We start from the raw sequence: 20645 nt of genomic DNA, 5'->3' as shown, positions 1-20645 counted from the left end.
TTGGAGAACACCACCCACTTCTGTGAAACCTGTTCCTCTTTCCCAGGGTGGAGGCACTACGTATTCTTTCTGCTGAGCTTGTCCAGCTGCTGCCCTTGGCTTTTGCCTCTGTTCAGAGCTGGGGCTTGGTTCTGCTTGCCACTGGGGGGCAGGGTCACTGTCTTCCTCTTCTTTCTGTCCCCGGGTGCCTAGCAAATGCCTGGCATGTAGTAACAGCATTATAAAGAACCTGGTGAATATTCCTTTCTTCAGGATGCCTGCTATGACAACTGGGAGCAAGGTCCAGAATAGTCTTGGTGTGTCTTGCTGGAAGGACTGTGATCTTGGCAACTGTTCACAGCCCAGCCTAGATCTCCTTCCTTTTGCTCTTATGTTTTTTTTTCCTTCTTTGTGTACACATACACACCAAGACTCAGGAAGTGGTTCTTGAGGCAGACCTAAGAACCTAAGGGGTGGAACCCAGGCTGGGGGAGTGGTGGTGTGATGGTTGATCTACTCCTTTGGCCTGTTAACACCATCTCCTGTTCTGAGGATCAGTGGCAGTGACAGGCTCTTCTCCCTCCCCCCACCACTTCCCTTCCAGCCGGCATCTGGATTTACCTTCTGGGATGAGAAGGACTGTTTGCTGGGATGGATGGGGGGAACTCGGGGGTTATATGCCATGCCTGTCAGAGTGTCCTCCCTCTACCTCGCTCCCGCCTCCTCCCGGGAGTGGTGGGACCACAAACTTTGTGACTCCTCCCCAGAGGGAGGGAAACAACTCTGACCAGCCAAGGCTGACTGGGTAGCGTGGCCCTGGAGAAGGGCTCCCTCCCCTTTTCGGCCACTGCCCAGGGGCCCTGGAAAGTGGAGAAGCTGGGCTAAGAAAGAGGGGCCACGGGGAACCCCCTACTCTGGAATGTTGAGGGACTCCCAGGATAAGAGGCCAGAGACTTTGTAGAAGTGTTTATCTGGCCCCACCCAATCCCCAGCAGTCCACAGCTCCTACTCGGGATGGGGGTGGGGGCTTGAACAGACGGAGCCAGAGGAGGGGGTGGGCTTCCGCAGTCCATCTTGTCTCCTAGACTCAACTCTGCCACCCGGGCGCTCAGAGGGTAACTCTGGGCTGCCCATCCCTCCTTTGGCTGTCGCCCTCCTCCGCTGTCCTGAACCGGAGAAAACCGGGCGGCGCTCGTCCCGCGCTCAGTCTCCAAGTTGGCACGGGGGTGGGGACGCCAGAAGGGCCCCAGGCGCTCTTAAGTCCTGCCCTGGGTGCTCTCCCTGTGCGGGGGTGGGCGCTGTATTCCAGGGTGGGGGCTAGGCCCTCCCCTCAAAGTCCGGGGTGACTCAGGCCGCAGCTGTTCCCGCGTCACAGGAGGTAGGCGGGCGGCCACCCGGCGGGGGAGGGAGTTGCGGCTGCAGCCTGAGCCACAGTGGAGCCCGGGGCGGGGCCGCAGCGTAGGAGGGGTCGGAGCCAGGGGGCCGCCGCAGAGAGCCCCTGAGTCGCGGCAGAAGAGCAGCGCACAGCCTCGGGGAGCCCAGGTAAGGCCGCTGGACCCCCGGCGGACCTCGGCGTGGGGTGGGGGAGGCCCCCGGAGCTCCTTCCTCCGGGGGCTCGGCCTGCATTTTCCAGCCGCTCCCGTGGCCCTCGATCAACTTTGCTTCAAAGTTCCATAGGCCCGGCGGGGGAGGTGGCGGCCGAACTGTACACTGGGGTGGGGGGAGGGCTGGGGGCTCGAGCCCCGGGGAAAGTGGCGGGGAAGGGGGTCGGGCTCGGCCGAGGACCGTTTTTCGGGGCCGGCTGGGCAAGGAGGAGGTGCTTAACGCCTGGGGACTGAGGGCCGTGGCGGGGCTGGCCTGAGGGCCGGGCGTCGGCCTGGAGCCCCGCCGGCGCCCTCGGATCTGCCCCGGCCCTGGAGGCGGCGGGACAGGGTCCCGGCTTCGCGGCGGCCGCCTCCTCCCCTCGTGCGGCGGAGGAGAGGGGGCTGGGAGACTTGGATCTGACCGCGGGCTTCCGGGTAGGAGGGACCGGGAAGGGGGGCCAGGCTGGGAAGGCCTTGAAGGCCGGCCAGGAGTCCGGAAACCTAAGGCCCCCCTTGGCTGCTCCTAATCCCCCCGCCCTCCCTCTGCCCCAGGCCCGGCAGCCATGGCGGTGGAAGGAGGGATGAAATGTGTCAAGTTCTTGCTCTACGTTCTTCTGCTGGCCTTTTGCGTGAGTGGAGAGAAGGGGGCGGAGGTGGGGCTCTGGGGGCGCGCTGGGAGCGCGCTGGCAGTGTGCCCGGAGACTTGGCTTCGGAGCGATGAGGGTTGAGGGGCCAAGAATGAAGGCAGCTGTAGACCACATGTGTAAGGAAATGCTTCGGGAACGGCTGAAGACAGCGCTGTCACCCCTTCCTCCAACTTTTGGCGACCTTTGAGGCTTGTTTGGACAGAAAATGGTCAGCCTGGGTGCGCAGCACCCTCCCCCTAATCTTTCGTGGCCCTTCCTGTCTGGTGACCCAACCACTTGTGATACTGGGCAGTGGGGCAACCAGCCAACGGCGGGCTGATGCTATCTATCGCCTCTGGGCTTCCCTATGCTCCCTGTCCTCTCTTTCTTCTCCATCCCCTCATTCCCTTTCATTCCCTCCTGGCTGCTTGCGGGTGGGAGGACTTTGCCCACCTCAGCTTGCTCCTGGCTTGAGCAGTTACTGTTTGTTCAGGGAGGGGCACATCACTTCTGCCTTCTTTTCCTTCTCTCAGCCACAGGTGATGGGGCTGGTGTGGGCACTGGTGGATAGTGAGGGGGCTGTTCTGAGAGCAGACCAAATTAGGAACCTTGAAGGCAGGTAGGAATCACCCACTTCTAATCAGGAAATGTGTGTCCTGGGGCCTTCTGGGCACCTCTTTTTGCAACCTGTGGTAGAAGAGCTGCTTGAAGGAAGGTATGGCTTCTGACTCTGTTCCTAGAGTGCCTTGAAGAACTCCTCAGCCTTTACTGTGGGGCAAGATGGGCCACCCCTCTCCCACAGTCAAACCTGGGATGTGTGAGGTCAAGTCTGTGTCCAGGGTATACCCTCTTCTCTCCACCTGGAGGGTTGCTGGGGTGTGGGTCTGACCTAACCCTGACCAACTCTCCACTCAGGCCTGTGCAGTGGGACTGATTGCCGTAGGTGTGCGGGCCCAGCTCATCCTGAATCAGACTATTAACCAAGGGGCCACCGCTGGCTCCCTGTTGCCTGTGGTCATCATTGCAGTGGGTGCCTTCCTCTTCCTGGTGGCCCTTGTGGGTTGCTGTGGGGCCTGCAAAGAGAACTACTGTCTTATGATCACAGTGAGTGGGGCCTGGGGCCAGCATGGGTGCCTGGGACTGCTGGAAGGGCATTTCTTCGGCAGGGGCTGAAGAGGGTGGCAGAGGTGGAAGAAGACCGTTGTGAGTGTTCTAGGGACTAGGCTGGAACCCCTCACCCAGACTTCAAACCTGACTCCTGTCTCTCATGACTGCAGTTTGCCATCTTCCTGTCTCTTATCATGCTGGTGGAGGTGGCCACAGCCATTGCAGGCTATGTGTTTAGAGACCAGGTAAGCAGAGGGTAAGGGAGAGACCTGCTCTAGGATCCAGGTACCCTGAATTCTGACTTCAACAATGCTCCTCCACACTTCCAGGTGATATCAGAGTTTAAGAAGGATTTCCAGAAGCAGATGCAGACATACCCAAGAGACAACCAAACGGTCATACTCTTGGACAAGTTGCAACAAGATGTGAGTGGGGTTGGTGGGAGCAGGGGTAGTGGATGGGGTGAGAGGATTCTCATCTCCATCCTGAAGGTAGAGGTTCATTTAACAACTTCTCCCCCATCTCTTCCCTGCCTCAGTTTAAGTGCTGTGGGGCTAATAACTACACAGATTGGGAGAACATTCTAGTGCCCAAGGGCAGAGTTCCTGACTCCTGTTGCATGAATGTCACTCTGGGCTGTGGGGTTCATGCCAACGTGACGGATATCTATGTCAAGGTAGGGAGAAGGCTGAAATAGTATGGACTTGGGAAACCTGGGAAATGTTTGAGGAGGTGAGAGAGATCAGGGATGGAGGTAACAGGGTTGAGGTTCTGTGGAGTTGGTGTCAGGGATGGGAGTAGATCTGGACTGCTAGGGGTGTGGGGAAAGGGACAGAGGGTGGGGAAGAGACAGATGGACCAGGGGAGGTGGGTGGGAGATTTCTGAAGGTGCTCTAGCCTTTGTGCCTGCTACCCTCAGGGCTGTGTGGAGATGATTGGGGGCTGGCTGAGGAGCAGAGTGTTGGTGGTAGCTGCAGCAGCCCTGGGCATTGCCTTTGTGGAGGTGAGTGGTGACTTGGGCAGGGGCTGGGACTCCATCCGGGGCATCTGCAGAGGAGGGTGTGAGCAGGTGGTATTGGCCTGGGGAGGGGAGCCCTAGGTGTGTTTGAGGTCCTTTGGGTAGATCTGGGATATCTTGCCCATCTGACTCCTCTCCACCTCCCTCTCCCATCTTTCCTTCCAGGTCCTGGGAATTGTCTTTGCCTGTTGCCTCGTGAAGAGTATCCGAAGTGGCTACGAGGTGATGTAGGGGGTCTGGTCTCCTCATCGCCCTCATCTAGGGGAGTGTAGTATACCCCAGGTTTTTCAATTAAATGGATTATTTTTTCAGACTGAAAAGACAGTTTGTCTTCAAGAGTGATACTTAATCCCATCCCTCCCCTCATCCATGTTCCGTGTCTTCTAGGACTCTGTTCTCTTTACACTTCTGGGAAAAAGCAGGCCTATTTTAGGGGGTGTTTGGGAGAGGAGGATGTTTTTTGAAGGCACTGGATGGGCTGCAGTGGAAGAAGTGGGGACCTGGAGGAGATTGTGGCCCAGTGCCCCCCACCTTCACCCAGTCTTGTGCCACCAGACTCAGTACTGAAACATCCATATAGTCATCTCCTGCATAAGTCAAAGGGATTCCCCAAAAAAGTCTGACCTAGGAGAGCCCAGCCCACATCTACTTTGGACATCTTCTCCCTGGCCTCTGCCCACCTCTGAGGGCCCAGAAACCCCCTACTCCAGCAAGCCTCAAGGGGGCGTGGCTCCTTTTAGGGTGTTAAGTATCCTTGACACATGTGTGGCCAGTGCCCATCTTTCTTGACTTAGATTGTGATAGTGGGAGAATTTAAGTGACTGTTGCCTTTTCCCCCATGACAGCTACTGAGCCTGGCCCCGAGCCCTCTTCAACTCCCCCCCTTCCCACTCCCCTCTCACCCAGAAGAAAAAGAGAGAAAATTATTCCCATTCCATACACTGAATTGTAACCTTACTGAATTAGGAAATGTCCAAAAGTGTCTTCTGGTGGCCACTCCAGGTGCTATTTCAAAACCAAAGACCCATTGCCGTCTAGCTGATTCTGACTCATAGTGACCCTATAGGACAGAGTAGAACTGCCCCAGAGTTTCCAAGGAGCACCTGGTGGATTTGAACTAACAACCTTTTTGGTTAGCAGCCATAGCACTTAACCACTATGCCACCAGGGTTTCTGCAGTTTCAAAGGAGGTCTATAGATGCAAACAGTCCCCTTGCACCCCCCACTGGGTGCTAGTTGTTTTGTAGACTGAACAGTCTACAGACCTTAGGCAAGTCAGCTTAGGGTAGTTAGTAGTTAAATGGTGTCAGTCTTTCATTTCTTCCCACCTATGTTCTTTTTTGTTTGTTTAAACAATACACATTTATTGGGTGCCTACCGTGTGCCTGGCACGAGGCAGTTCCAGGGCAGGGGCAGAAATAAGTCAGAGTCCTGGCTCTTGCAGAACAATCTCTTGCTGGAAGGCTGGATTCAGTAGACTGCCTGGGCAGGTTTGGGAAGGACCCAGGTGAGCACAGTGTCCACCAGGCTGGCTGGCAGGTAGGAGGCCGGTAGCCAGAGCAACTTGGCATCCCAGCCTGGGCTGTAGCGGGTTCGGGGGTGACGGGCAGTCAGGGCATGCTCCAGGCATCTGCTCACCTTGGTCAGGTCTGGGTCACAGAGCAGGTTCATGATACATTGCTGTACTTTCAGGTCTGCAGTCCAGTGGGGTAGTTGAAATCAGTGTCTGTCCCCCACTCCAACCCACCTCAGACCCTATTTCTGCGGGCTGCCCAGCGGAGGTGAGGGCTTCTCAGTACCCCTCCCAGCTTGGGGAATGGTCAGGCTCCACATGGGCTGGGTGCTTCACTGTGGCATCCCATTCACCCTTATCCTCCCCAGCTGCCCTGCCCACCTCTTCCCAGCAGGCTGGTGTGGGCTGGCCTTCCTGGCACTCTCACTTCCCTTCATTATGTCCCTATGGGGGCCCAGCTACTCACACTTAGTGAGGAAGGCCTCTCCATATTGAGCCTGTGTGGCATAAGGGAGCCGCACCCAGCAGGCCTGCAGGGTGTCCTCCAAACTCTCCAGGTTGGTCACAGGGGTTCGGAAGAAGCCAGGCTCCACGATGGAGACCCTTACACCAAAAGGGGCCACATCCCGCCTGGAAGGGGTGCAGAGGGAAGTTCTAGGTTCTTGCCCTGTGAGGATGGGAAGCTAAGATGGGTCCTGACAGTGAAGGAGGTCCCTCCCTGACATGCTGGGATTAGGGGCAAGTGGGACAGAGAGAGGGAGGTATTTTTTGAGGCTTGCTTTCCTCTATGATCTAGAACAGGGATGAACAAACTTTCTTAAAGGGCCAGGCAGTAAACATCTTAGGCACTGCTGGCTTAGAAACAAAATTGAGGATATTATGTAGGTACTTAGATAACCATTTACAGTGTAACTATTTAAAAACATAAAAACTATGCTTAGCTTGGGGGCTGTAAAAATATAGATGGCTGGCTGAGTCTGGCCCATACGCAATAGTTTGCCAAGTCCCCAGCTAGAGGAACCCTGTGCCCTAGCTTCCCAGACACGTGGTTGAGTCCCGGGTGCTTGATGTGAAGGGTGTAGACTGGTATTTGCTGGGGGGTTATGTGACGGAGAAAGTGGAGATGTATCCCCTAACCCTGGCACAGATGCAGAAATCTAAGTATAAAATATATTTTTTGTGATGCTGACTGGAAAGTTAGAGACTGAAGGATATGGACACTTACAGACACTGAAAGTATTTGTTGAGTGATGGTGACGTAGCCATCCTTTCTTAAGCTGGGCTCAGCTTGGGGGACTTGTGTTTCTGTCCAAGATTCAGGGCCTGCTCCCATGTCATCCTTTAATGATCCCCACAGCGATCTCTTTTGTACCCCATGAACTTTGAACCTTTTTTTTGTGGGGGGGGGGAGGGGACATTACTTTTTAAACAGGAGGCGGCAGGAGGACATAATAATGACCAGGCACTATAGGCAAGCAGACCTGGTCCTAAGTCCCAGTCACTAGTTGTATGGCCTTAGGTAAGTTAACGTTACCTTAAGAGTATTAATAAGGAGCCCTGCTGGCGCAGTGATTAGGCTAACCAAAAGGTTGGCAGTTGGAACCCACTGACCACTCCGTGGGAGAAAGATGTGGCCGTCTGCTTCTGTAAAGATTACAGTTTTAGAAGCCCTATGGAGCAGTTCTTTTCTGTCCTATAGAGTCACTATGTGAGGAGGAATTGATCTGCTGGCAATGGGTTGGTTTGGTTATTAAGGTTATTAATACCTACCCTTATAGGATTGTTGGGAGAATTGAGAAAATGTTATTTAAAGGTACTAGCTCATCATAAGTAATCATTGTTATTAATAGTAGTATGTCTTCCCAAAAATACTAGGCTTTTTTTTTTTTTTTAGCATTTACTATATCCCAGGCACTGTTCTAAGGGCCTTACACATACCTCCACCCACGGGGCAGGTTTTCTCATCCCCATTTTACACAGAAGCAAAAAGATGGGGAAAGAAAAGTAACTTGCCTAAGGCCACAAAGCTCTTGTGAGAGAAAGCTGAGATTTGAAGCCATGAAGTCTAGCCCTAAACTGTCTCCTTGTAAGCATTACGCAGTCTTTGCCGGCCCATACTGCGCAGACACTAATGGTTGGTTGAGTGGGCTGCCCTTGGGCTTGGAGCCCAGTACCCTGCACCTCTCACCTCAGGCTGTCAGAGAAGGCCTCCAGGCCAAACTTGGAGACACAGTAGCCACCGCCATTGGCTGCCAAGCGACCCAGGACGCTGGTGATGTTGACTACCCGACCACGGGCCTGTTGCAACAGGGGCAGCAGGGCAAGGGTGACCCCGATGGGACCCAGGGTGTTCACACTCAGCACGCGGTGGAAATCATCCCATGTCAGCCATGGTGTGGGCCCGATGATACCAGCCACACCAGCATTGTTCACCAGACCAAAAAGTCCTGGGGGGAGATGAGATAACACGGGGTGGATAAGGCACTCCAACAGCCCTGCCTCCTTCCTGGGAGGATCTGAGACCAGCTTCGGTCCCAACCAGAAACCCTGGAGGCATAGTGGTTAAGTGGTTAAAAAGGTTGGCAGTTGAAAGCCACCAGGCGCTCCTGGGAAACTCTATGGGGCAGTTCTACTCTGTCGTATAGGGTTGCTATGAGTGAGTAATCAACTTGATGGCAATGGGTTTGGTTTATTTTTGGTTTTTTAGCCCTAACTTAGTACCTCTAGCTTCCTGTGTCCCTTGCAAGTGACTCTCTTGGGACCACTCTAGGGATCTGAAGCACCCACACCATGTTCCCTGGTGGCCCCAGTCACACTCACCTGCTTCCCCAACCTGTGTCTTTACCCATTTGGCTGCCCACTGGACACTCTGGGGATCAGTGACATCCAGCAGGATGGTGTGGAGGCGGGAGGAGGCCACTCGCTGTAGGTCCTCAGCCCCTGAGGGGGTCAGGCAGCTGGCCAGGACGCGGAAGCCTCGCTGGTCCAGTCGTAGTGCCAGAAGCCGCCCAAAGCCTGAGTCACAGCCGGTGATGAAGATGAAGGCATCGCTGGAGGGCAGGCTCTGCCGGTCTCGGAGCAACCACAATACTCCCCAGAGCAAGGCACCCAGCAGCAGAGGAAGCCACATGCTGGTGCCCAAGTGACCGGCAGGTGGCAGCCTAGGGTGGGCAGGAAAACTATGCCCAGTTTATGCAGGCCCCGAGGCCGTTCCCCCTAGTATTGTCCCTAGCTGGAAGTCTTTCTCATCTGAACCAACTAAGAAAAGATTTCAGGGTTGCGGGAGAGGGACGCAAAGATGTGGGCAGACCCCATATTTGTAACTACCTTAACTAAAACCAGCCAAGCCATGTCCTGCATGCAGACCTGCTGTATGAGAATAGAGGGATCTTCCTGTTTGCCGTCATCACCCCTTTCCTACAAAATCAGGGGCACCTGAACCCTCTAAATGTAACCTGTTCTTGTTTTCGGAACTAGGTACAGGGCCAAGAGCTTTGCATTTTAGTCCTGGTGGCCCCAAATTTACTGTGTGATGCTGGGCATCTCACTGTCTCTGAACCTTTTTTCTCATCTACCAAGTGGTGCTAACACTCATCACGCCCACCTCAGAGTTGTGGAGAATCAAAGAAGATAATGTGTGAAGAGGCACCTTAAACGCTCAAAGCTTTAAGTTATTGTTACATGTAATATCTTGCTAGTCTTCTGATAGCACCCCCAGTTCCCAGTACCCCACTTACCTCCTCTGGGGAAAGCTGTCGGGTACTACAATGCTTGCGGTTCCTTTTGCTGCGTTTCAGACTCTGCTCCCAGTCTTCCGAGGTTCCCACACTAGTCACAGCTAGGGCCAAGGTCCAGAGGGGCTGGACTCCGGCACCAAGAGTATTAAGTGTGTGTGTGTGTGTGTGTGTGTATGTGTGGTGGGGAGGGGAGGGGCTGAGGAGGAGGCGGCACGCTGGCTGAAGTCAGTGCTTGGCACAGGCCAGGCTTGCCTGGGCCCTTTCTTGGCTGTCTTTCTCAGCCTGGGTTCCTGACCACCTATGTCATGGTCTTCCGGGAGAAGGGAGCTGTCAAGGATGGCAGCTGACCCTCTCTGATGGCAGCCTTAGACCTGTCATTCCTCCCCATTCCCTGCCCTGAGTTGCCCCCATGCCTAAGAGTTAATCTCCCACCTGGCCCACACTCATGACACTGCTTAGTACCAGCCTGGGAGAGGCCCTGAGGATGTGGAGAGGCAGGGAGCCAGAGCTGGGGATCTGGTCTGCTCCCTGTTTTGTTTCTCCCCGGCAGGAAACTGAAGTTCTGAGTTAGGAAGCTTGGAGCACGGGCCACTAGAACCTTCTCTTCTGAGGTGTGGGAAACTCCCATCTTCTACTTACCTAACAGGCATCGGTACCAGACTCCAGGCTGAATAGAGTTGGGATAGTAAGAGGAAGCTGGTTCCGCTCTCCACCCAAAAGCACCTGACTACTCAGGAAAACAACCTTTGAGCCTTCTAGTCCCCAACCCCGCACTGAGTTAGTAGCCCCTTGAAACACACAACATAGACATGGAGGCTTGTGTTTTATTCATGGTCCTGTCAGCCTCCCTCCTGCCCACCATGGGTGAAGTAGGAGGGGCAGGGTGGAGAGGTTAGGAGGGGGCTGACTGCAGCTGCCCTTTGTAGACATACTCCAGTGCAGTGGCAATGGTGCGCATATCCAGCTCAATGCTCCGAGCCCAGTTCTCCACATCTCCGATTTCCTGGGGAGGCGAGAGGAGGCGGGAGTGCAGGCATCAGGGCAGGTAGTGTCTGGGAGCACTTTCCATCCACTCCCTGGAAAGGACTTTCCTTGGACCCATTCCCCCCTTCCTCTTTAACCCCAGGTGACCTGACTGGAGGCAGCCAATGGGGGTCTTGGATAGGGAATGGTGAGGTAGGGGTGTGGCCCACCTTGAGTGCCTGATTGAAGTTCTCCACCATTCCGATCCACTGGCCAGTCTGCTTGGCAAACTGGGCAGCCTGTACCTGTAAAGTCTTCACCTCATGGTCCAGTTTTCTCTGGTTCATGTAGGCCTGGGCCACACTAGGGGTTGGAAGACGGGGGAGGTTAACCCACCCAACTAGTGGGGGGTGGTCTCCAGGACTAATGTCCCACTGCAGGAGTGGGAGGCCAGCCAGGAGTCAGGGCTGGGGAAAACCTCAGAATTTTGGCTGTTCTTGGATGTGATGCAAACTGCTACCAGTACATGCAAAGGAACCCAGCTCCTTTCCACTCCCAGGATTCCCAGGACAGTTGAGCTGGGAGGTGATTAGAAACATACCATCTCCTACCCCCCCCCCCCGCCAGGAGTTTCTGCAGCCGGGGGCGGGGGAGCGGGTTAACCTGGGGGGATGTCCCTGAGGAAGGAGCTGGGAAGGAGAAGGCGGCGTGGAGAAGCTGGGAAAATCCAGCAGCAGAGACACATCTGGCAGCAATTGGAGGTCCAGGGATATGTCAAGAAGGGGACTTGGCCTAGCTGGGAAGGGAAACTGGGCCCCTCCCTGAATCAGGGGGAAACCCTGGTGGTGTAGTGGTTAAGTGCTACAGCTGCTAACCAAAAGGTCGGCAGTTTGAATCCACCAGTCCTTCCTCGGAAGCTCTGTGGGGCAGTTCTACTCTGTCCTATAGGTTCACTATGAGTTGGAATTGACACGACAGCAACGGGTTTGGTTTGGTTTGGTCTGCATCAGCGGTGAGCTGTGACAGCATCCCCCCTCTCCAGGAACCCTGAATTTGGAGAGGGATCCCAGGGGTGCTTCTTGGCTCTGTCTGTTTCCTAGCCCTTCTCCTTTTGCCCACACAGATGAACGAACACACACATACACACTTCCTCCTCCCTTCTGCTCTAGGCAGTACAGTTTTCCTGTCTTCAAAATCAAGGTGGTGGCTGCAATTACTATTGCTGCCACAGGGATTGTGTCTCCAACCCTCTGGCACCCCCCTCCCCAATGATGAATCTTTTGTTCTCCTCCCCAAAACTCTAGGTCACCAGGAGACTCCACTTCCGGTGCAACTCCCTCCAGCCACTGGAATGTGTGGGGGCTGGAGAGGGCAAGGGGTTGGAAGGGTCAAGAGAGTGGGCAGGGCACCTGATGGGCTGAGATAGACTGGGCTTTTGTTTTCCTCTCTGGAGAATGAGAGGAGCTGTGGGCAGCAACATAAAACCCTTTCTAATCTGGGTTTGGCTTAGCTGGCCTCTGAGTTGAAAGTGGGGTGGCCCCTAGCAAAGGGAGAGGAGAAGGAGAAGCCTAGGCCACACTCCCATGTGGCGGGTACAGCAATGTGGGAGGGCGGAAAGGGGCAAACCCTGTTCCTTCTCTTTGAGAGACAGCTGGGTCACAGTAGGGGCTTGGGTGGGAGCCAAAACAGTAATGCCTCAACAGATTCCCCAGGGAGTTTCTGAAATCCCAGTTTCCCCTATTATTCACACTGAGTGGAGGGAGAGGTCTGGCGGTAAGGGAGATCAGAGGCTGCAACCACAGCCTTCTCTTCCCCTAATCTCCCCCCTCCCCTAGATGAGTAATGAAGATGACCCCAGCCCCTGCCTGGCTCACTCAGATGACTCAGTCTCTGGAATCACAACCAAGCTGTTCTCCATGCCCTGGGGTGGAAGGCATCATACTGCTTCCTTTCTTTCAAAAAAACCGAAGCCAAACTAGATACTGTCTAGTTGATTCTGATTCCAAATCACAGTGACCCTATGAGTTGGCATATCAAATCATCTCTGCACTCTCCAGGGTCACTCAGGGTCAAATACAAAGCCCTCTGCTCTTCCCCAAGTCTTTGGATGTTACATGCATTCTCATTAGAGCTGGGGTAGGGGGTGGCCTCTGGAGACTCAGAAGGAAGGGAAGAGGCAGCCTGGCTCTGCCTTAGCTCCTGGCATAGGTTCTGCCCTCACCCCCACCAGCTGTGCCATGTCTTTCCTGCCAGCTGCTGCCCAGGCCTGCCAGAGGGTGGGAAGTGGAGGAGAGGGTGGTAAGCTGTGGTGAAGGAAGGTGCTGTCCCTCCTGCTGCAGTGACAGCTGGACAAGAAAGGGGTAAAGGGAGATGGGCAGATGGCATCAAGCTGTAGGCAGCCGGGAAGTTGATGTGGGGAGGGGGAAATCTGGCTGCTTCTCCCACCACTGCAGCTGTTTCTCCCTACCCAATACTAGTGGTCAGAGCTGACTCAAACTTCTCTCCATCAAGCTAAGCTGAAAGAGGGGTATGAGTAGAAAATCCCACCCTCTCATGAGCAATTTGAGGGCCTAGTCTTGCCAGTGCCTAAACTTGGGGGATTGGTATTGAGGGGATGAGGTTCATACCCCACATTGAGGTGATCCACCAAAGCTTCTGTCAGGCAGGTTGCTGCAGTGATAGCCTCTCGTCTCCTCTTCTCTGGCAGGAGGGGAGAAGAGGGATTGGAGTGAAGGCTTGGTTTTTCGAGAGGTGATGCTAGTTTCCTCACCTGTTCATTACTATTCTGCTAGTTGCTACAGCATCTCAAACAATCTCAGAATGTCAGAGCTGAAAAGGACCTTGCAAAACATAAAGCAAGTCCATAGAAACCTGTACATCAATGTTCACTGCAGTACTTTTTACAATAGCCAAAAGGTGGAAACAACCAAAACGTCCATCAACAGACAGTTGGATAAATAAAATGTGATACAGACACACAATGGAATACTACTCAGAAATGAAGTCCTGATGCATGCCACAACATGGATGAACCTTAAAAACATCACCTCAAGTGAAATGAGTAATAAAAGGACAAATACTGTATGATCTCACTTATACGAAGTATGCAAATATACAGAAACAAAAGATTACTAGTGGTTACCAGGGGTAGAAGGGAGGCGGAAAGGGGAAGCTTTTGCTTGTGGTAAAAGGGGGGTATTAATTTATGTTAATGGTGGTGGAATGATTTGGAAAAGGATAATGAGAATGGTTGCACAACTTGCATGTAATCAATGTTGCTGCATTGATACGCTGAAACTGGTGTGCTGGCTAACTTTTTGTTATGTATCTCTTTACCACGATAAAATAAAATACAATAAAACATAAAGCAAGCCATATCATATTAGAGATAAGGAAACAGAGAGGGGGGAAGGGACTAGTTCAGGACACCAAGGAGTCAGTGCCGTCACCCAGGCCTCCTGACCCCCAGGCCCTTTTCACTAACTTGACGAAGGATCAGTTAGTCCAGGATTCACAGCCTTGATTCAGGAAACAAGTCCCGCTTCCATGGTTTGAGGCCTCCAGGTATTTCAGCTTCAGACTAGTTCCCAGCAACTCCTCCACTCAGGTGAGTCCCTCCCACTTCAGGATAAGAAGGTCCCTGCTCTAATAGGAAAGGAGCCCTGGTGGCGCAGTGGTTAAGTGCTCGGCTGCTAACTCAAAAGTCGACAGTTCTAACTCGCCAGCACTCCACGGGAGAAAGCTGTGGCAGTCTTCTTCCTAAAGATTTACAGCCTTGGAAACCCTACGGAGCGGGAGTGAGTCTGGGCCAATAGGCACAGCGTTCTACGAGTAGGGGGTGGGGCTAGGGTGCCGCCAGTTGGGGATGGGGGCGTTGCCAAAAGGGACAGAAGTGTGGCCCAAGGGCCCAGAGCCGGCCGGCAGAGGAACAGAATTGCCAGAAAAGCCGCCCCCTAGCTCCCCTTTCAGCGCGCTCGTGCACGCTAGCCCGCGTCCTTCTCTGGCTCTGGGCCGCTACGCGAGGCCCAGGCTCGAGGCTGAGGCAAGGCCGCGGCCGGAGAGAGAGCGGCAGACGGGATATTCGGCTCACCCTGCAGCTCCTTGCGTTCATTCTGCTTGGCCTGGTGCTCTTTCAGCAGGCGGGACAGCATGGTCGCGTCGGGCGGGGGACTGGGCGCTGGGCACGGCACACCCCAGACCCCTCCGGCTCGCGGAGCTGGAACCCGGGCTTCGGCTCCCAGGAGGCGCAGGTCACGTGACCTCAGTATCACGTGAGGTCGGGAGCCGCCCTCTTTTTGAGGGTAGAGTAGGTAGGTAGCGAAGATCATGGCTGGAAAAGGGAAAGGATGGTAAAGGGTTAGGGGGCAGGTGAGCTCATTTCTTTAATGAGTACTGGAAGAAATTTTCCTTGGTAACTTTATTGCAGGAGCAGTTTTTAATATCTTCTTTGGGTCTCAGTCTCCCCGGAGGGCTGGTATTGCCAGACCGTCCCTCGCTTTTCGGTGTTAGGGGAACAGAGACTCCCAGGACTCATTGAAATTCTTTCCCTTCCCTCCTTCCCTCGCCTTTTCGTCCTGGCGGCTCTGGCAGGTTCTCAGGCCGTTGATTCCCAGCTCCCTCCCTGTAGGAGGGAATGCTTGCGTCTCTTTTCCAGCCTTCTTTCCTCTCACCACCCCACGAGGTCCCTCAGCAGTGGCTGATCATTGTAGAGAAGCATTTTAGGCACTTCAAGCGGCCTCTAGGGAGCTTTGCTAATTCGGCTGGCTATGTGCAGTGAATGTACAATTCAATCTCTCCTTTTGTGGTCAGAGAATGTGAACCCATTTCAGCCTCACCAGAAGCGTTAAGTGCTGCTGCCAAAGTAAAATGCAAATTATATGACGCCTCTCTGAAGTAACGAGAAATATTTCAGGGATTAACTACCAACAAGAAAAATTATAAACATCTTCAGTATATTTTTTCTTTAAATTGTATTGAGTTTTTGGTGAAAGTGTACACAGCAAGTTAAATTAGTTCCAATTTGACAATTTCCACACAAATTGTTCGTTGACATTAGTTACGTTTATCGCAATATGTCAACATCCTCTTTAATTGTGCTCAGTTTGTTCCCTTTCCAGTACTCTAGTTTCCCTGCCTGTCATGGGTTGAATTGTGTCCCCCTAAAATATGTGTCAGATTGGCTAGGACATGATTCCCAGTATTGTGTGATTGTCCACCATTTTGTCATCTGATATGATTTTCCTATGTGTTGTAATTCCTACCTCTGTGACGTTAATGAGGCAAGATTAGAGGCAGTTATGTTAATGAGGCAGGACTTAATCTATAACATTAGATTACATATAAGAGAGAGAGAAGCAAGCAGAGAGACAGGGGGACCTCCTACCACCAAGAAAGCGCTGGGTACAGAGCACATTCATTGGACCTGGGGGTCCTTGCGCCTGAGAAGCTCCTAGACCAGGGGGAAGATTGATGAGAAGGACCTTTCCTCAGAGCCGACAGAGAGAAAACTTTCCCCTGGAGCTGGTGCCCTGAATTTGGGCCTCTAGCCTACTAGACTGTGAGAATAAATTTCTCTTTGTTAAAGCCATCCACTTGTGGTATTTCTTTTATAGCAGCACTAGGTAACTAAGACACTGCCTCTTTATCTTCTCATCTTTGAGTAATTGTTGACCTTTTGATCTCATACTGATAGTTTTTAAGTAGGGCACCAATCTTATGGGTAATATCCTTTATTTTGTGTGCTACTCTGGTATTTCACTAAAGGATATATCACAAGGGATAGGCCCTGTTCTAGGTTAAAGAGTGTCTCTGGGTGATAGTCTCAGGGAGGCCTCTGTTCTCTACTGTTCCGGTTTGTCTGGCTTTTTTTTTTAAATAAAAATTTGAATTCTGCTCCCTATTTTTCTCCCATTCTATTTGGGACCAACTGTTGTGACCTCGGGAAACCCTGGTGGCATAGTGGTTAAGAGCTACAGCTGCTGACCAAGAGGTTGGCAGTTCAAACCTGCCAGGCGCTCCTTGGAAACTCTATGGGGCAAGTTCTACTCTGTTCTACAGGGTCGCTGTGAGTCGGAATCGACTCGGCGGCAGTGGGTTTGGTTTGGATTGTGACCTCGGTCAGAACAGTTAAGTGGTGGTAGCTGGGTACCACCTAGTTCTTCTGGTCTCAGGGTAAACGAGGTTGTGGCTAGTGTAGACTTGTTTCTTCTCTGTGCTTTTGGTTACCTTCTTACTCTTTTGCACCTGGTAAGTAGAGACCCATAGTTGTGTCTTAGATGGCCAATCGCAAGCTTTTAAGACTCCAGACGCTACTCACTTCACTAGGATGTGGATCATGATTTTGGTGAACTATGTTATGCCAATTGACTGAGTTGTCCCTAAGCTTTCAAACCCAGAAAACCAATGTTGGAAGGTGTTTGGTTATTTCTGAGGAGTATCTATATTTGTGTCTTCAATGAATATATGTGCCTGCACCTCTATATTTGTTTACATGTACCTATAGATACTTCTGGAGCCCTGGTGACATAGTGGTTAAGCGCTTGGCTGCGAACCAAAAGATTGGCAATTCAAATCCACCAGCCGCTCCTTGGAAACTCTATGGGACGGTTCTACCCTGTCTTGTAGGTCACTATGAGTTGGAATTGACTCAACGGGTTTGGTTTTTGGTTTTATAGATACTTCCATCTGTTCTCACCTATGTACACACCTGTACTTACCTATATACTAATTTGCCTGTACCCATCCATATGTGCTCAAACACTTGTTTTTACTTTATTTGTGCTGTGCTCACTACATCCACATTTGGTGCCACTTTTCCCATCACCAAAAATAGCCAGTCTGTATGGTTTAAAGTGTACTCCCCCTGTCCCCCCCCCCCATAACTATTACTATTACTACTATCTGTCTTGGTTATGCTGGGTGACTTTGGGAAAGTTGCTTACCCTCCCTGGATTTTAGTTTTTTTCTTTAGTAAAATAAAGAGACTGGGTTAAATCAGTGGCTCTCAACCTTGGCTAAACATTAGAATCACCTAGGGGAAGCTTTTAACGATTCTTTGGCCCTGGACCAATTAAACAGAACCTCCTGGGGGGGGGGGTGGGACCTGGACATCAGTATTTTTTAAAAGTGTTCAGATGATTTTAATGTATATCCAGGATTGAGAATCAATGGGCTAGACTATAATTAAGGCTATTCAGTGACATAACTGAAAATCGACTTCATCATATCTACTTGTAGGGGGAGGAAAAATGAGTGCTGAAATATTGAGTTAAAATACAACATTCTTCTCGTATTTTTTGAGTGAGAATTGAGAATTACTGATTGATTTATCCAGCTATTTGCAGGCTAGTGTCCTAAACCCTGGGAAATGTTCGACCTCCAAAGGATTTGTGAGATAAGGCATGTGAAATGGTTAAGTGGCAGCATAAAGCAGAAGACTACGTGCCAAAATAAAAATTATAAATAAAATCATTGGATACTGTGTATGTATGTGTCTATGGTTATAAAAAAAAAAAAATAGGTATGCAATAACTTCTTTTTCCAGCATGTACTGAGTGCTTGCCATGGATCAAACACTTTTTGTTAATTTAATCCCTAGAACAATCCTGTGAAATATTATTATTGTGCTAAATTTGCAGATGAAGAGTCTGAGGCACAGTACCTCCGTTAATAGCACTCGTAAGTGGTAAAGTTGGAACACAGATCCAGAGCCTGAGTGTAACCACTGTGCTATACTGCATAAACCATGAAAGAGACTCCAGGAGGGGAGACCCAGAAGCCCTTTAGGGGATGGGTTCTTTGTCTCTCATCACTATGCCCCTCCAGTTTGTTAGGCACCAACTGCTGGGAATCCTGGCGGGCGAAGGTGGAGAGAGTGTTTTGGAAGAGTCTCCTTTTCAGAGAGGGGCTGATCAACAGAATCGGGAAGAGTGAGAGCATCACAGGGCAGCCTGGCCCAGTCCTCTCCCCCCCTCTGGCTCCAACTTCCAACTGCAGTGAGCAAGCAAAATAGAGGCCGATTGGAAGGTGCCCAGTGTCTCATTTCCAGAGCTTGGGGGCCTGGGAGAGAAGGGCAGGGGTTGGAGCAGGTGCCAGAGAATGGTGACATGGGTGAAGTGAAATAGAGGTTGAGAGCTAAGTGGGGGGGCGGGGTTTGGGTTGGAGGTTTCAAGGGTGTGTCTCTGAATGTTAAGATTAGGCTGACTCGAAAAGGGAAAAGAAAAGATTAGGCTGACACAGGGAGAGTGCCAGCCCCATTCTGTATTACCCTCATTCCCCTTGGCACAACTGCCTGACATTTTCACAATCAGTATAGAGACTGCCAGGATTCTGCAGACATCAGTCCCGCCCTCCTCTCCCACACACTGGCTGTTTCTTTGCCCTAGAGCTGGGCAGAGGACATGGGTTATCTGTACCTGGGGACCCCAGCTAAACTCTCCAGGGTCATCCTCCATCTCTCTTTTTCTGGGCCCTAACCTTATTCTGCTGAGGTTGAAACACAGTCCCACTTTCCTTCTGTAGAGGTAGACACAAGCTGCATGCATAACCGGGGAATGACTCTTGAGATTTGAAATTTCCTTCTGTTGGGCATCTGCCCACCTCGCCCTACAACTTCCCTCCCAGATTATTTCCCCTTGGAATAAATGACCTGAACTCTATACTCTTTTTCTCCACTCACTTCCCTGTTTTTTTGGGGTCTCTTTCAGAGTTAACTTTAATTAGCAAGCTCCATACTGACTGGCTGGACCAGAAGCTTCTGAGTTGTTAGGGGTGAAAATTGAGGGAAGACGTGGAGTAAGTGGAGAAGGCTTCGTATACTGGGAAATCTGGCTGGGTTTCAAGAGGGGGCCAGGGGTGCTGTGGCCAAGTTATAAATGTTGGCTGGAAGCCAGTGCTCAAAGAAAAGGGACCCTCAAGACAGTCTAAATGGCTCCCTGTGGGAAGTGACCTCCCAATCCTTCTCCCAAGATCCAAGGATTTCACTTGGCTCCTCAAAGAGGAGAATGGTCAAGCCATTTCCCCACTGGCTCCTCTCAATCATATTTATGTTCTTTCTCTCCCAGCCACTCCCAGTGTTCAAGCTTTGGCTACAGCCAGAGTTTAGAGGCAAGCAGAAGGATTGCAGAGCTGGAGAGGTGGGTGGGGTGGGAAAGTTCTCTTGATGTGTGTGTTGGGGAGGAAGAGCAGGACCCTGGGATATGTGCTTCAAGGCTGCCAGATAAGGTGGAGGGAGAAGTTAACCCTGGAGAGTGTGTTCCGGAAAGGGTTTGCTGGTAGGTAGAGACGGAAGCTGGAAAAAGTATGATCTGGGAGAGCTGAAAAATAGGGGTCCCAGCTGGAGGGGCAGAAGGCTGTTAAAGTGGGAAGGGGCTGGAGAAAGCCCCAGTTTCCATCCTTTGCCATATCCGGGCATTTATCAACTAGAAAAACTGAAATTCTTTTGAAATAATTATAGACTTAGAGGGAGTCGCTAAAATAGTACAAAAATCCCTGTGTACCCTTCACCCAGCTCCCCTAATGGTGACATCTTGCATAACTGTAGCACAATATCAAAACCAGGAAGTCGACACTGGTACAAAACTGTTAGTCTACAGGCTTTATTCAGTTTTAACCATTTTTTACATGCATTCATTTGTCTGTGTGTAGTTTTATGAAATTTTATTCCATGCATAGGTTCATATAACCACCATCATATTCAAAATACAGAACTGGTCCATCACCACAAAGGAACTGTCTCATGCTACCCCTTTACCTTTGTACTCACCCAGCATTCACTGTCTGTTTTCTGTCTCTATAGTTTTGTCATTTTGAGAATGTTTTATAAGTGGAATCATAGAATATCAGCATTGGTTCCCAACCCCCCCATTTTATTGTGTTTTAGGTGAAAGTTTACACAGCAGATTAGCTTCCCTTTCAACAATTCATACACAAATTATTCTGTGACATTGGTTGTTATCTCCCCCATCCCCCAACAATGTGTCAGCACTCTCCACATTTCCACCCTGCCTTCCCTGTTTATAACCCCCCAGTTTCCCTGCCCCTCCTGGCCTTCTCATCTTTGCTTTTAGGCAAATGTTGCCCGTTTGGTCTCTTGGTCTTGTATAGTTGATTGTTCCCAGG

General features: G+C 51.6%; 3 protein-coding genes across 6 annotated transcripts in view; 1 reads left to right on the top strand and 2 right to left on the bottom strand.

The window, feature by feature from the left end:
• The first annotated feature begins 1381 nt into the window (after nucleotides 1-1381).
• On the top strand, nucleotides 1382-4635 carry CD63 (CD63 molecule). Its single transcript, XM_049883476.1, has 8 exons — nucleotides 1382-1521; nucleotides 2115-2191; nucleotides 3104-3292; nucleotides 3466-3540; nucleotides 3625-3720; nucleotides 3834-3971; nucleotides 4215-4298; nucleotides 4479-4635. The coding sequence occupies exons 2-8, from the start codon at nucleotides 2126-2128 to the stop codon at nucleotides 4542-4544; spliced, it is 714 nt and encodes a 237-aa protein (XP_049739433.1). The 5' UTR covers nucleotides 1382-1521; nucleotides 2115-2125; the 3' UTR covers nucleotides 4545-4635.
• An 846-nt stretch (nucleotides 4636-5481) lies between these two features.
• Nucleotides 5482-10272, bottom strand: RDH5 (retinol dehydrogenase 5). 4 transcript variants are annotated; one of them, XM_049883475.1, is made up of 5 exons: nucleotides 8647-10272; nucleotides 8015-8273; nucleotides 6293-6456; nucleotides 5952-6007; nucleotides 5482-5795 (listed from the first exon to the last, which is right to left on the bottom strand). In XM_049883475.1, exons 1-5 carry the CDS (start codon nucleotides 8954-8956, stop codon nucleotides 5784-5786), a joined length of 801 nt encoding a protein of 266 aa, XP_049739432.1. In that variant the 5' UTR covers nucleotides 8957-10272; the 3' UTR covers nucleotides 5482-5783. The 4 variants fall into 4 exon arrangements, with proteins under 4 accessions (XP_049739432.1, XP_049739429.1, XP_049739430.1 ...); XM_049883472.1 differs by having other exon boundaries at nucleotides 5488-6007; nucleotides 8647-8987; nucleotides 9564-10272; XM_049883473.1 differs by lacking the exon at nucleotides 5482-5795 and adding an exon at nucleotides 7052-7214 and having other exon boundaries at nucleotides 5917-6007.
• Nucleotides 10273-10373: 101 nt separating this feature from the next.
• The window catches only part of BLOC1S1 (biogenesis of lysosomal organelles complex 1 subunit 1), a 13172-nt gene continuing 2900 nt past the window's right edge, over nucleotides 10374-20645 (bottom strand). The window contains exons 2-5 of the mRNA XM_049884957.1: nucleotides 14617-14856; nucleotides 13154-13226; nucleotides 10757-10889; nucleotides 10374-10566 (exon numbers count right to left, since the gene is read on the bottom strand). Coding sequence (XP_049740914.1) covers nucleotides 10456-10566; nucleotides 10757-10889; nucleotides 13154-13226; nucleotides 14617-14856 — 557 coding nt within the window. The 3' untranslated portion in view covers nucleotides 10374-10455. The remainder of the gene's footprint in view (nucleotides 10567-10756; nucleotides 10890-13153; nucleotides 13227-14616; nucleotides 14857-20645) is intronic.

This window comes from Elephas maximus, chromosome 4, assembly GCF_024166365.1.
Source record: "Elephas maximus indicus isolate mEleMax1 chromosome 4, mEleMax1 primary haplotype, whole genome shotgun sequence".
Taxonomy (NCBI): Eukaryota; Metazoa; Chordata; class Mammalia; order Proboscidea; family Elephantidae; genus Elephas; species Elephas maximus.
Note: the sequence above shows the minus strand (reverse complement) of the source record. Positions and strands in the feature narration are given on the sequence as shown.